This window comes from Heliangelus exortis, chromosome 6, assembly GCF_036169615.1.
Source record: "Heliangelus exortis chromosome 6, bHelExo1.hap1, whole genome shotgun sequence".
NCBI classification, from domain to species: domain Eukaryota; kingdom Metazoa; phylum Chordata; class Aves; order Apodiformes; family Trochilidae; genus Heliangelus; species Heliangelus exortis.
In genome coordinates this window covers 1,266,452-1,279,907 of record NC_092427.1, presented here as the reverse complement: position 1 = coordinate 1,279,907, position 13,456 = coordinate 1,266,452, and the positions used below count along the sequence as shown (strand labels likewise).

Below are 13,456 nucleotides of genomic sequence, written 5' to 3'. Positions count from 1 at the left end.
CTCTGCAGCCAGCAGGACAGGGTTAAATTTAACCACTCTCCCCATTTTCTGCAGCGTTTAAAAATAGCCTGGGCTTTTAAATCACTCCAGACAACATGTGGTAATAAAATAAGAACGTGTTTCCCTTCACAGTGAAGTTTCCACAGGCTCTGGAGCTCTGTCTGGTTCAGCAGGGGCTGGGCTGGATGAAGCCTCCCGGGGAGCTTTGCCTGGCAGGGCAGCAGAATTTTTCCAGGCTTTCCAGTGGGCTCATTCAGCTCTGGCCAGTTCCTCCTGCAGTGCTGAAGTGCTGAGTGGGAAGCTGCCCCGGGGGGTGTTTGTCAGGGGTGGAGGAATCTGTCATTTCTTCTCCTCTGCTCTCTGTAGCTGTGAAAATCAAGAAGCCGATCAAGACCAAGTTCCGCATGCCGGTGTTCAACTGGGTCGCCCTCAAACCCAACCAGATCAACGGGACAGTCTTCAATGAAATAGATGATGAAAGGATCCTGGAGGTATGAGCACTGCCTGCTGCCTCCCACCTTTCTCCAGAACACCGGGGAATATTGGGATTTGCAGGGGTAGATCCAGGTATTTTGGCAAAAGCCTCACGCAGTGGCCCGTGGTAGCCAGTCAGGAAGGTCAGTGGGAGCGCCCCAGGAGGATGGGGTTGGTAGCTGGTGGTGCTGATCATAAAGGCTGGATTTACAAACCCCTTTTGGGTGTGTTTGTTTAAAACAGATCAGCCAAGCTGAGGAAGGTGCCATTTTTTCCCAGCCTGAAACAGCTGGTCTGGTCTGCAGAATGGAGCATGGCAGGAGAGACCATTAGGCTGGATAGACCATGACATGCTCTTTGGGTTTTAGTGTCCTCTGCAGGAGGGATAAAGAATTTTCTCTCTTTTTTAGGATTTAAATGTGGATGAATTTGAAGAAATATTCAAAACAAAAGCCCAAGGTCCAGCCATTGATCTTACTTCAAGCAAGCAGAAGATAACTCAGAAAGGGTCAAACAAAGTCACGTTACTGGATGCCAACAGGGCCAAAAATCTTGCCATTACTTTAAGGAAAGCTGGAAAGACTGCAGATGAAATATGCAAAGCCATTCACGTGTAAGTAAAACACTACTCAGCAGAAAAATATGTTTAACATTTACTGTGATTCTGGTAAGTGGAATGGTTTTGTATTGGCAGTTGATGTAAATGTTTCTGTGTTGGAAAAAATCCATGAGGAAGGATGGAACCGTTTTGAATACCCAGAAATCAAATTCCCTTCCATGAAAATTTAAAAAAATGCAGTTTCATGTTGCTGCATCACTACTTAGTCTTAACAAATTAACACTTCTGCTATTAAAGAAGCTAATTTGTGTATATCCAGTGTGCTGCTGTGCTTAGTGCTCGTGGCCATGACAGGCACCTGGCATTTCCCATCTGGGGAGGATCTTCAAAATTTGGCTGCACAAGCATTGCCTTGGGGCTAGTGTGGAGGGTGACCCTGCAGGTTCAACTGTTTGGGTTCAGGAGGCTCTGGTCCAATTAAAAAAAAAAAACCTTCTGTTTGTTCCTCTCCATCTCCCTGCTCTGGTAAAAATGTGGTGTGGGTTTGGAGGAGTGGGGAGAATGGCCATGTGTTTGGAAACAGAGCCAGGGTGTCCAGCAGCACCTTGACATTTGCATGTGCAGGATCCATCCAGGACAACAGGAGAAGGAGTAACTTCAGAGCATCTTTATAGTTCTTGTTGTGTTACTGACTCAAGTTTGGGTGTAGCTGAGCTGGGGGGAATCACAGAATGTCAGGGCTGGAGATCCCCAGTCCCCCTGCCCCAGCAGGATCACCCAGGGCAGGACACACAGAACACATCCAGGGGGGTTGGGAAGCCTCCAGAGAAGGAGATTCCACCACCACCTCTCTGGGCAGCCTGGGACAGGGCTCCCTCCCCATCACAGCCAAGAAATTTCTCCTCACATTGAGGTGGAATATCCCAGATTCTAATTTCTACCCATTATTGGGTTGAGCAGCATTGTCCTGTTGAGCATGTTTTGGGCAGCTTTGTTACTTTTCCGTGGTTCTGTGTAGAGCCTTGTCCTCACATTGCTGCTGCTTCTGGGCTGTCACCACACAGGTTTGACCTGAAAACGTTGCCAGTGGATTTTGTGGAATGCCTGATGAGGTTCCTGCCCACTGAGAATGAAGTCAAAGTCCTGAGACTCTACGAGAGGGAAAGGAAACCCATCGAGAACCTCTCGGACGAGGACCGCTTCATGATGCAGTTCAGCAAGATCGAGAGGCTGATGCAGAAGATGACCATCATGGCCTTCATTGGCAACTTTGCAGAGAGCATCCAGATGCTGACCCCAGTGAGTCAGGGACACCCCCTGGGGCACACCCAGAGGGTTGTTTTCCACCAGAGAGAGATGGTTGCAGTGTTGTGGTGTGGTAGTGAGTTTCATGGGGACAGGACGAGAAACAGGCAAATGAAAAGTGGGTTTTGAGCTCTTTTTTTTCATGGAGCTGTTTGTGTGGCAGCTGGTAGCCTGGACTGCTCCATCCTGTCCTGTTCCTTTGCCCTGTAGAAGTTTAAAATCAGCTTAAATGAAAATCTCTTTATTTATATCATGAAGGAAGGTTATGATCAGTGCTGGTCTGTGGGCTCCTTGAAGTGTGTCCCGTTCAGCCTGGTGCATCTTTCACACTTGTAAGGATGGAAACATGAATGCACCCTCACCCAACCACATCTCAGTGTGGTAAAGCTGCTGGGCAAATAAATTATTTATAATCCTGACGTGTCAGAGCAGGAGAACATTCATGCTGGGGCTCATGGTATGGGTGAAAACAAGAGGATTTTTTTTCCAAATGGGTGTGTTCTGTTTATTATTTTACTCTTGGGTTGGACATGCATTAACCAAAGCTCTTCCTGTGTTTACCTGCAGCAACTTCATGCAATAATAGCTGCATCTGTCTCCATAAAATCATCCCAGAAGCTTAAGAAGATACTGGAGGTAGGTCTGGGCTTAGATATATTCAGTAGCTTCATCTCTCACCTGCACTGGAACCATACCTGGGTGCTGACCTGCCAGCTCTCCTTCCAGCTGGGCATTTGTCCTGAAAATCCATGCTCTGCTCTGTTTCATCCTGGCAGATAATCCTGGCCCTTGGGAACTACATGAACAGCAGCAAACGAGGAGCTGTGTATGGGTTTAAGCTACAGAGTTTGGACCTGGTGAGTGAACCAGAGGTGGGGGAATGAGTGGGGGACATCTCCTGTGTGCCTGGGCAGTGGCTGCTGGGGGACCTGGTGTTTGCTCTGCTTGTTGGTATCAGGGAGGGCAGCTTAGCAGGAGGCTTGTGTCTTCAGAGACCACAGCTTGCAGAACACCCACTCCAGGTGTCAGGCAGCTTTTCCAGCCCTCTTTCAGGTGGAGAAACCCAGGGAACACGGGTCGGGGTCACTCGGTGTGGAGCTGCTGCTGCACCTCCACCACATCTCTGCCTTCTGTCCCAGCTCCTGGAAACAAAGTCGACAGACAGGAAGCAGACCCTGCTGCACTACATTTCAAATGTGGTGAAGGAGAAATACCAGCACGTGTCCCTCTTTTACAACGAGCTCCATTACGTGGAGAAGGCTGCTGCAGGTACCCTCCCCTCCTCTGCGTGCCCAGCAGCGGGCAGGGACCTCCCAGCACGCTGGGCATGGGCCTGGGAGGGCACATCCTGAGGAGGGATTGTGCAGGCTGTGGGTTGAGGTGCTGGCAGAGCAGGAGCAATGCAGTGGTTTGGTTGGGTTTTGTTTCCTAGTGTCTCTGGAAAACGTCCTCCTGACGTGAAGGAGCTGCAGAGGGGCCTGGACCTGACGAAGCGAGAGTACACCATGCATGACCACAACACCATGCTGAAGGAGTTCATCCAGAACAACGAAGGGAAGCTAAAGAAACTGCAGGATGATGCCAAAATAGCCCAGGTATGCCTGTGTCCTCAGGGTCTGCCCCTGGGGTGCAAGGGACACAGTGAGCAGCAGCATGTCACAACACAGGACACGGCAGGGAGGAGAAGGGGCAGCAGTGCCCTGGGTTCAAGGTGTGGATGAGCTGGGCTGAGCCAAGGGGGTCCATGTGCAGGGGAGATCTAGGGCCTTTTTGCACTGCAGTAAGGGGTGGTGAGCTTGAAATCCCTGTGCTTTTTTTGTAGGATGCCTTTGATGATGCTGTGAAGTACTTTGGGGAGAACCCCAAGACAACCCCCCCCTCAGTCTTCTTCCAGTGTTTGTCCGCTTTGTGAAGGCCTACAAGGTGAGCAGGGGCATCTTCTCCTTCTCCTTCTCCTTCTCCTTCTCCTTCTCCTTCTCCTTCTCCTTCTCCTTCTCCTTCTCCTTCTCCTTCTCCTTCTCCTTCTCCTTCTCCTTCTCCTTCTCCTTCTCCTTCTCCTTCTCCTTCTCCTTCTCCTTCTCCTTCTCCTTCTCCTTCTCCTTCTCCTTCTTCTCCTCTCTTCTCTCTTCTCTTCTCTTCTCTTCTCTTCTCTTCTCTTCTCTTCTCTTCTCTTCTCTTCTCTTCTCTTCTCTTCTCTTCTCTTTCTCTTTCTCTTCTCTTTCTCTTTCTCTTTCTCTTTCTCTTTCTCTTTCTCTTTCTCTTTTTCTCTTCTCTTTTCTCTTTCTCTTTTTCTCTCTTCTCTTTCTCTCTTCTCTTTCTCTCTTCTCTCTTCTCTTTCTCTTTCTCTTTCTCTTTCTCTTTCTCTTTCTCTTTCTCTTTCTCTTTTCTCTTTCTCTTTCTCTTTCTCTTTCTCTTTCTCTTTCTCTTTCTCTTTCTCTTTCTCTTTCATCTTTCTCTCTTTCTCCCCTCTTTCCCCCTCTTTTCCCCTGTCTTTCTTCCCTTTCTCCCCTTTCCCCCCTTGTTCCCCTTTTCTCCTTTTCCCCTTTTCCCCCTTCCCATTCCTGGTTTCCAGCCTGGCTTAGGGCTCCTCTCTGGCTTTGGCTCTGTTGTGATCCATCCTCCCCAGCCCAGGGCAAGCACAAATAAGTTGGTTTGGGGATTATTTTCAGGGGCTGTTTGAGACAAAGGAGGAAACCTCAGGAATTGAATGTCTGGGGTGGCTGCCCCTGTAACCCTGATTACATGGCTTTGGGGACTGGGAGAGGACGGTTTTGTGCCCACCTGGGAAGGGCTCTCCCAGCCCAGATTTTTCAGATTGTTCAGAGGCAGATAAACTGCTACACACAAGTTTGCTTCATTTCAGAGCCTACTTCAGAGCCTACATTTGCTTCCCTGGAAAGCCCCATGGCACCAAGTGATAGTGTTACTCATTTGTAAGGTTTAAGTTCTTATAGCAACTGGAAGCTGTAACCTGGGTTGGCTTTGTTTGGTCTTGTTTTTTTTATTTTATTTTATTTTTTTGTGATAAATAGCAAGCAGAAGAAGAGAACGAGCTGAGAAAAAAGCAGGAACAAGGCCTTAATGGAAAAACTTATGGAGCAAGAGGCATTGATGGAGCAACAGGACCAAAAGGTATGAAACAGATTCCTCTTAGCAGGAGCTATTGTGCTCATGTTTTTCTGTGGGTAGTTTAGAAAACCTCAGCTATGTGTGAAGAGCTTCAGTTGCCCCAGCTTATTCTTGCCTCTAAATAAGTGGTCTCTGGAGTTTCCTTCTTATGGAGAGACCCAAAAGAAGTTTATAAGGTGCAACTGAGTGTTTTCTCCTGCAGCAGCCCCAGCTGGGCTCTTTAGTCCCAGCCAAGCTTTTCCCTTGGGCAGAAAGCCTTTTCTCTCCTGCTTCCCCTAATGCTTCCAGAGGTAAGAGCATGGAGCTCAGTTCCAAGTGCTGAGAAGGCTGGGAGGGGGACTAGAGAGGTAAGAAAGAACAGCCAGGTTAGGTGTCACTCTGCCTGTCCCCTGCAGGGGACACGAGCCAAACACAGGTGTGTGTGTGTGTTCTTCTCTTGAAAAAAGTGGCCAGGAAGCTGCTGGTTCCTGGCTGCTGGCAGAGGGATCTCCTGGGGCTCTTCAGGGGAAGCAGGGAAGAGGTGGAGATCAGTCCTCCAAACCTTCTTCTCTTCTCTTCTCTTCTCTTCCTCTTCTCTTCTCTTCTCTTCTCTTCTCTTCTCTTCTCTTCTCTTCTCTTCTCTTCTCTTCTCTTCTTTCTCTTCTCTTCTCTTTCTTCTTCTTCTCTTCTCTTCTCTTCTCTTCTCTTCTCTTCTCTTCTCTTCTCTTCTCTTCTCTTTTCTCTTCTTCTCTTCTTTTCTCTCTTCTCTTCTCTTCTCTTCTCTTCTCCCTTCTCTTCTCTTCTCTCTCTTCTCTTCTCTTCTCTTCTCTTCTCTCTTCTCTCTTCTCTCTTCTCTCTTCTCTCTTCTCTCTTCTCTCTTCTCTCTTCTCTCTTCTCTCTTCTCTCTTCTCTTCTTCTCTTCTCTTCTCTTCTCTTCTCTTCTCTTCTCTTCTCTTCTCTTCTCTTCTCTTCTCTTCTCTTCTCTTCTCTTCTTTCAGTCCCCTTCCCATAAAACCAAGAGGCAGCAGCAGGAGCTGATTGCAGAGCTGAGGCGGCGGCAGGTGAAGGATAACAGACACGTGTATGAGGGGAAGGATGGGGCCATTGAGGACATCATCACAGGTAAGAGCACCTCCTGCCCTCTGACCTCAGGGGCCCCTTCACCAAGAAGAGCTCTGGGCATCTGCCCAGCAGCTGCTGCAAGTGCTTGGGGTCCTTCCTCAAGGAGCCTTGACACTCTGCACAGCTCGGGGTGTTGATCAAGCACAGAAGCTTTTGCGCTAATGGTCTCTAACAAACCAACCCCCAGTGAGCTGCTGCCTGCACAGCCCCTTTGGGTCCTTGGTTCTGCTCCTCCAGCCCCTGGGGACATTCCCAGAGCTGCAAGGCAGCCGTGCTCCATCTCAGCTGATGCTCTGGTGGGGAGGTGCATGTCCTGCAGAGCTTTCCCAGGAACCCTTTCCCCCCCCCCCCCCCCCACATAAATGAATGACAGATGTTTAACATTATTAAGAGCCTACATTTTCATTAAAATGTACTAACAGTAATTGCAGCACATTACTGCACAGTTACAGCAAATCATTTAGTCAGACCTGAATGATTTATCACCCTAAGCTGCTTCTGGTTTTACTGCTTCTCAGATGGGTGGGCAGAGTCTGCACTGATCCCAGCCTAGGGAGAGGCACAGAACCCCCCTGCCCTGGCCAGAGACAGTCAGGACTCAGGTGCAAACATTTGCTGATAAGAAGAGACACCTTCTAAATTGCATTTTGCTCAGGAGTCAAATGATTGTAAACTCTACAGCTGCTCTGACTGCAGTGCTTTGGTTTTACTGCCCTTTTCTTCACCTGTGCTGGGGAAAGAACATGATTTTAACACTTCAAAAGCCTTACAGTAATTTGTTTCCATTGCACAGAAGCTCAAAGGAAAGGTCTTAGGGCCAAATTTCTTTGGCTTCTGCTCCTGGATGTTTTTTTTCAGATGAGTTGTTCCTGCAGGAGGCAGGAAAGCTGTTTTACCACTCACCAAGGGAAGCCAGGCAATTTTTGCCCAGCTAGATTACAGAGCTGAAATGCTTGAAGCTTTCACAACTCCTTTTAACTGTGATTAATAGCTTCCTAAGATAATATTCTCTGTTTGAAGGCAGAGTTGGTATAATATCTAATCTGCTACTGCTGCTGCACCTCCCTCAGCCTCCTGGAAGCTTGTTTAATGGGGTAAGTAGTTCTCCTGCTCTGCAGGAGAAACAGATTGTGTGGCAGGAGAGCATCCACATGGAGGAGCATCCCATGGAGGGAGTGCCAGACCAAAATTAAACATTTCCTCTGGTCTCCTGCCTGCTGTTTCCCAACCACAGAGATGTCTCTGAGGGCCCTGATGTAACCATAAAGCCATGGAGTAAAAAAGGGTGGGCACAGGTGGGACTCAGGTATGGCCCCTGAGATGGCAGTGAAGGGGATGGGTACGACCAGAAGTGTCACTTGAAATTGGGTTGTGCCTCCTCAGGAAAGGTGTGTGGCTGACACCACCCCCTTTTAGAGAATAATTTGGGGTTGGAAGGGACCTCTAAAGGTCATCAGACCCAACCCCCTGCAGTAAGCAGGGACCCCAGAGCTTCCTGGAGCAGGAGCCTCTCGGGAGGGCTGAGACCACGTCACATCCCAACATCCATCCCGGAAAACTCATTGCCCTGTGGGTCAGGGCAGTCAGGCAGCTGTGCCAGAGGGTCCCTGGGTGTCCCTGCCCCAGCACTAACCCTGTACTAACCCCGTGGATCCTCTGCTGATGGCTCTTTGTCTGTTTGGCTGTTGTTATTCCCATGCAGTGCTGAAGACCGTGCCCTTTACCGCTCGAACCGCCAAGCGGGGCTCTCGGTTTTTCTGCGATCCTGTTCTCACTGAGGAATTCCATTACTAAACTATTCCTCTTTCACACCTGATGCTCTTAGAAAAAAGAAAGGTTGCTGTAGATTATTTTTTTTTTCAATTTCGTTGACACCTCTCCGTTTGTACGGATCTCAGCCAGGATCATGTGAATGTTGAGTGTGTAGTCGTGTCCGGCGTCCACCCCAAGTTGTATTTCTGTCACCTCTCTTGCATGTTCCTCTGTCCCTGTCACTTTTTTTTCCTTCCATCCCCATTGACTCGGTGCTTCCAAAGGCACCTCCCACCCTGCTGGCAGATGCCATAGAACAGCAAGTGGTGGAAGTCACAGTGGATGTGGTGCAGGTTCACCAGACTGAGGAGGTCAACCCCAGTCAGGCAGTGACAGCTCACTTGGCTTTTCTATGTCACCTCTTCTGGCCAGCAGATCTTCCTCCATCTGCTGCTCCAGCTCTGGAAGATGCATGTAACACCTCAGCTGTGTGCCAGAGGGGGACCAGGGGCTGCATGATCTTAGTGGGACCTTCTTGGGGTTTGCTTTTGGGCTTGGCTGGGTTGTCTGTTCCTCACCTGTGTCCTCAGCAGGGACTGTCCCGGGTTAGATTTTAGTTACCCAGCACCTGCATGTCTGCATGTGAGGCACAGGAGCATGAAACCTCCTCTCATTCACTCACATCCACCTTTAACCTCCTGCAGTTCCATGCCAACTTTGTCTGCACCAAGCCAGAGCTGCTCCCAGGGCACAGCTGGGGCAGGAGGTGGGGGGGAAGGAGGAAAAGGTTGGCATGGAACTGAGCAGTGCACATCCCATGGTGTAAGGTGTGAGGAGGGTGTGTGTAACCTGCATGGCTGCCAACACTGCTGTCTTCAGCTCAGGCCTTCAGCAGCTGAAGAAGACAACAGTGTTTCCCCTGGGTGAGCTGTATTTTCATGACTGCTTCTAATAAACCCACGAACTCTGACCAGCTCGGGGGTTATCTGCTCTTTCCAGTTACTTGCTGTGGTATCTTCCTGGAGCCAATCTTCAAAGCAGCTTGGAATCTGGGTAGCAAGAGGTGGGGTGGCCCTCCTGTCCCTCACCAGGTCTCCCTCCTCTCCCAGCCCTGCCCTCACCCTTCTTGCTCTGTTGGCTGACCTGCCTGGGAGTTTTGAACACTGAGTTGACTTGCTTTTCATTTTCCATCCCATTTTTTAACTTAACCATCATTTTGTGTTCTGTTTTGTTTTGTTCTTTGTTGTTTTTTTTTTCTTTTTGTTTTGTTTTGGTTGTTTTTTTGTTTGTTTCTGTTTAGCCCTAAAGAAGAATAATATCACTAAATTTCCAAATGTTCACTCGAGGGTAAGGATTTCTTCTAGCACACCGGTGGTGGAGGATACACAGAGCTGGCAAGCATCACTTTTTACTTAGCTTCCTCCTCTCTCTGTATGCCAGGCAGCCTGTTGGTAGATGTGGCTAAAGGGTAATACTGGTGAGAGCCTAAAAGCCCCTGGAGACCCAGACCCCTTTTTTTTTCCCCTGTGTCAGGGATCCAGAGCCCATGGGCTGGTGACCATCTGCAGGACCCTTTCCGTTTTGGCCTTTTCTCTTCAAAGTTGATCCCAAAGAGACAAGCTGGTCCCTGGGGTGTTTCAGCCCCCTGGACATTCTGCTGTCCCCCATCTTGGTCCTGTATGGCCAGTAAAATGGGCCAGGAGAGATGGACACGTGGAGGTGGGAGAGGGCACCCTGAAGCAGATCACCACCTCCTGGGGCACACCAAGGGCTGAGGAGTTTGGGAGTTGTATTTCACCCCAGCCATAAGTCATCCCTCAGGACATCTGAGGGAGGGTTTGCCCAGTCCAAGGCAAATTTGGCTTCCAGGAGAGGAATATTTTACCTCGAATTAACTTGTCGGGGGTTCCACGTGTGCTTGGTGTATCCCATGTGTAACAGCACCTCCATCTCCAGCTTTCTCCTCTCTCCAGTCCCTTGCATGCTCAGTATTCCCACCGTTTCCCTCCCAGCAGTAGGGTCAGGTTGGGCTTTGGTGCCAGCCAGGAGAAAGAGGAGGAGGAGGAGGGAGGGGGTTGGCCTCACCACTGCCTTCAGCTGAGGAGCATCTGTCTCTGCACCCAGGGATGGCAGTGGTGGAGCAGCTGGAGCTTTGCCAGCTGGTGCCAGCTGCTTCTCCTCTTAAATAAAGGGGTGTATAGGGAGCATGGACCCCCCCTTGTGATGCCAACCACTTGTGCCCAGGCTCACACCTCCCCGTGAGCTTCACCCCTCTTTAGAAAACTCCTCCAGCTCCTGCTGGTGCTGCTGAGGCTGCCAGAGGTCCCGGGGCAGCCTGGTGGCAGCTTCTGTGGCCTCCTCGGTGATGCCCACGAGCACCAGCAGAACCTGGGTCGATGTTCCACTGCCAGCATCACCCACCAGCAGCCCAGCCCCTCCCACCAGTATCCCCAAGTATTTCACCAGTATTACCTGCTGCTTGGGTGCCTAGACCGAGGCCACCCCCCTCCTTGCTGCCTTCTGCTCTCCTTGGGTTGGAGCCGCTTTCCCTACACAAGCTGCTTTGATTGGCTTCCAGCAGGACCTTTTTTGGGTTTCGGTTTGGTGTTTTGTTTGGTTTTTTTTTTTCCCCCCCCTCCTCTCCTTTGTCTCGGGTGCGTGGTGGGTGCCGGTGGGGCGGGGGTGCTTGTTGCCTGCTGACCCAAGGCCTCCCTCCTGCCCTGCAGATCTTCGGAACCAGCCGTACCGCCGGGCCGACGCGCTGAGGAGGAGCGTCCGGCGCCGCTTCGACGATCAGAACCTGCGCTCTGCAAACGGTGCTGAGATCCCCATGTGAGCTGGGGGCACACGGGTGCCGAGGAACCAGGGGGTGCTGGAGTCAGACCTTGTCCCCTCTGCCTCAGCTCCGGGCCCTGCCGCTCCCCGGCGGCCTCGGGGAAGAGGGACTTTGGACTTGGGAAGGGCCGGGGGGACCCGGGAGTCACCGAAACCCACCCGGACCCATTCGGGACCTCAGCCGTGGGCTCTGCACCCAGCCCTAGCCAACAAGTGCCTAAATCTGAAGTACCTGCTCAAATTAACCCAAGCAAGAGGGCTTGAGTTGATTGGGTGTCTCTTCACACCAATACCTTGCTCGGTGGTTTGTTTTTTTTTAACCAAAATGTAGAAAAAAAAAAAAAACCAAACAAAACCAACAACAACACAACCGACAAACCACGCGTTGTTTTCGGGTGTTTGGTTTGGTTCTGGACAAGTGCAGTGGCTGCTCCCCTGTGGCCCTGCAGCCTGGGCTGGGTGGGAGCAGGTGACAACACTTGGACATCTTGTCCACCCCCCAGGGAGCCTTGGCTTTGGCCACACTCACTGCCTTTGGTTTGCCTTGGTTTGTTGGTTGTTGGTTTGGGTTGGGTTGTTTTTTTTTTTCCCCCTAAAAGGGAGACATTTAGGGGCTTCCTCTGTGTCACATGGAGACAATTCCAGGCAGAGCCCCATTCCCTTTTCCCACCAGGCAGCCTGGGTGGGTGGGGGGTGGCACAGGGAGGTGGGCACAGGGTGTGCAGAGCACCCGTGGACACCCCCGGTGCTGCAGCAGGGAGGGGAGGAACAGAGCCCCAGGGGTGGCTGAGGTGTGGTCTGTCTTCTTCAGCTAGAGGCAGCTTTTGGCTAACAGCATATTTATTAATTAGCACTAAGGGATTAACATCTCCATCACCAGTATTAGGGCTCTGAGGACCCTTGCAGTTCCTGCTCTGTGCCCTTCCCACCCCACTCCAGCTCCGCCTTCCTTGGACAATCCAGATTCCCTGCTAAGGGTCATTTGGCCAGGGAAGCCCAAGCTTAAATAACAAAAATGAAAAACCCCGGGAGGTTCTCCACTTGAACAGCTTAAAAAAAAAAAAAAAAAAAGGGGAGAGGAGACCTGAGCAGCACGGAGTTTGCAGCAGTTCCCCCAGCAGCAAAGGCTCAGTGCTGGGGGCTCGCCAGCAGCTTCCCAGCCCTGAAGAGCTGGACTGAAGAGAAGTTTGTATTTTCCCCCCAAGATACATTTTTTGCTTACAGCTTAACCTTTCCTGGTCTCATGGCATCAATATGTTACTTGTAAAAATTTATTGTATAGTATTTAACCACTGAATTTCTTTTTTTTTTTTTTTTTTTCTTTTACGTTGTGCTTATGTGAACCACTGGTGAAAGGTCCTTTTTTTTTTTATTTTTTTTTTTTTTTTTTCCCCTTGGATAATGTGTAGTTATATGATAATCTGTTTTTAAATGTACAGATATTTTGCTACAAAATTGGTGCAGTTTTTTATGGTTTTTACACTTCTCTTTTATTCCCACTTTAGCCTCCGGGTAATATTGTAAATATTGTTTAAAAAAAAATAATGCATCGGCCTGTGCTATACAATCTGAATGTTATTTTAACTTATAGTTTTTGTTTTTATATTTAACTAAATGGACAGTTTGGGGCTCAAAGTTACCACATTGACCTCTGCTTACCTATTTACAGGAAGTTTACTTTAAAACTGCCACCTCCTTGCATTTACAGCACCGTGTACTTGAGATGCTAAAGAGAACTTGCCAGCCCAGCTGCTTCTTCACTGGCAGTGACAGAAGGGGCTTCTGATCTCTGCAAGGAAATTGGACAATTAATTTAGGAATTTATTAGGCCAAGGGTTAAAAGCACCAGCTTTCACATTCCTAAGCTCAAAGGTATTTAATTTTTTTTTTTTTTTTTTCCCAATTGAAGACAAAAAGTGTCATAAACTGGACCACAAAGCTGGCACGTTCTCTGGAGCATTTCCCTAGTAATAGACCTGCTTCTTAGCAATATTAGAAGTGTTTTATAAAAGCAGTTCATGTTACTTTCCTGGTCTGTTCCTGGCATAAGATCAAATAAACTATTTACACTACTACACTAGGATCCAGAAGCTTTTCTTTTATTTTTTGGGGGGTTTTTCTGCACTTGGTGTTCTGCAAGCTCCCTTCAGGCAGTAGCACAGAGCCATCAGGTCTCCTCTCACCTCCTCTTCTCCAGCCCAAACGCCCCCAGCTCCTCCCCCAAGCAGCACCTCTTACAATGCATTTCTTTTCCAAGATCTAAGCCACACATACAAAAAAAAAAAAAAAAAAAAACCCAAA

At 49.4% G+C, this 13,456-nt stretch overlaps 1 protein-coding gene across 1 annotated transcript in view; it reads left to right on the top strand.

Moving 5' to 3' along the window:
* The window catches only part of FMNL2 (formin like 2), a 130,889-nt gene extending 117,659 nt beyond the window's left edge, over nt 1-13,230 (top strand). Inside the window, 15 exon segments of the mRNA XM_071746332.1 lie at nt 367-491; nt 885-1,087; nt 2,098-2,332; nt 2,906-2,974; nt 3,115-3,195; nt 3,478-3,607; nt 3,771-3,788; nt 3,791-3,933; nt 4,161-4,224; nt 4,227-4,261; nt 5,371-5,412; nt 5,414-5,470; nt 6,445-6,568; nt 9,621-9,667; nt 11,047-13,230. Coding sequence (XP_071602433.1) covers nt 367-491; nt 885-1,087; nt 2,098-2,332; nt 2,906-2,974; nt 3,115-3,195; nt 3,478-3,607; nt 3,771-3,788; nt 3,791-3,933; nt 4,161-4,224; nt 4,227-4,261; nt 5,371-5,412; nt 5,414-5,470; nt 6,445-6,568; nt 9,621-9,667; nt 11,047-11,085 — 1,412 coding nt within the window. The 3' untranslated portion in view covers nt 11,086-13,230.
* Nucleotides 13,231-13,456: the final 226 nt, after the last annotated feature.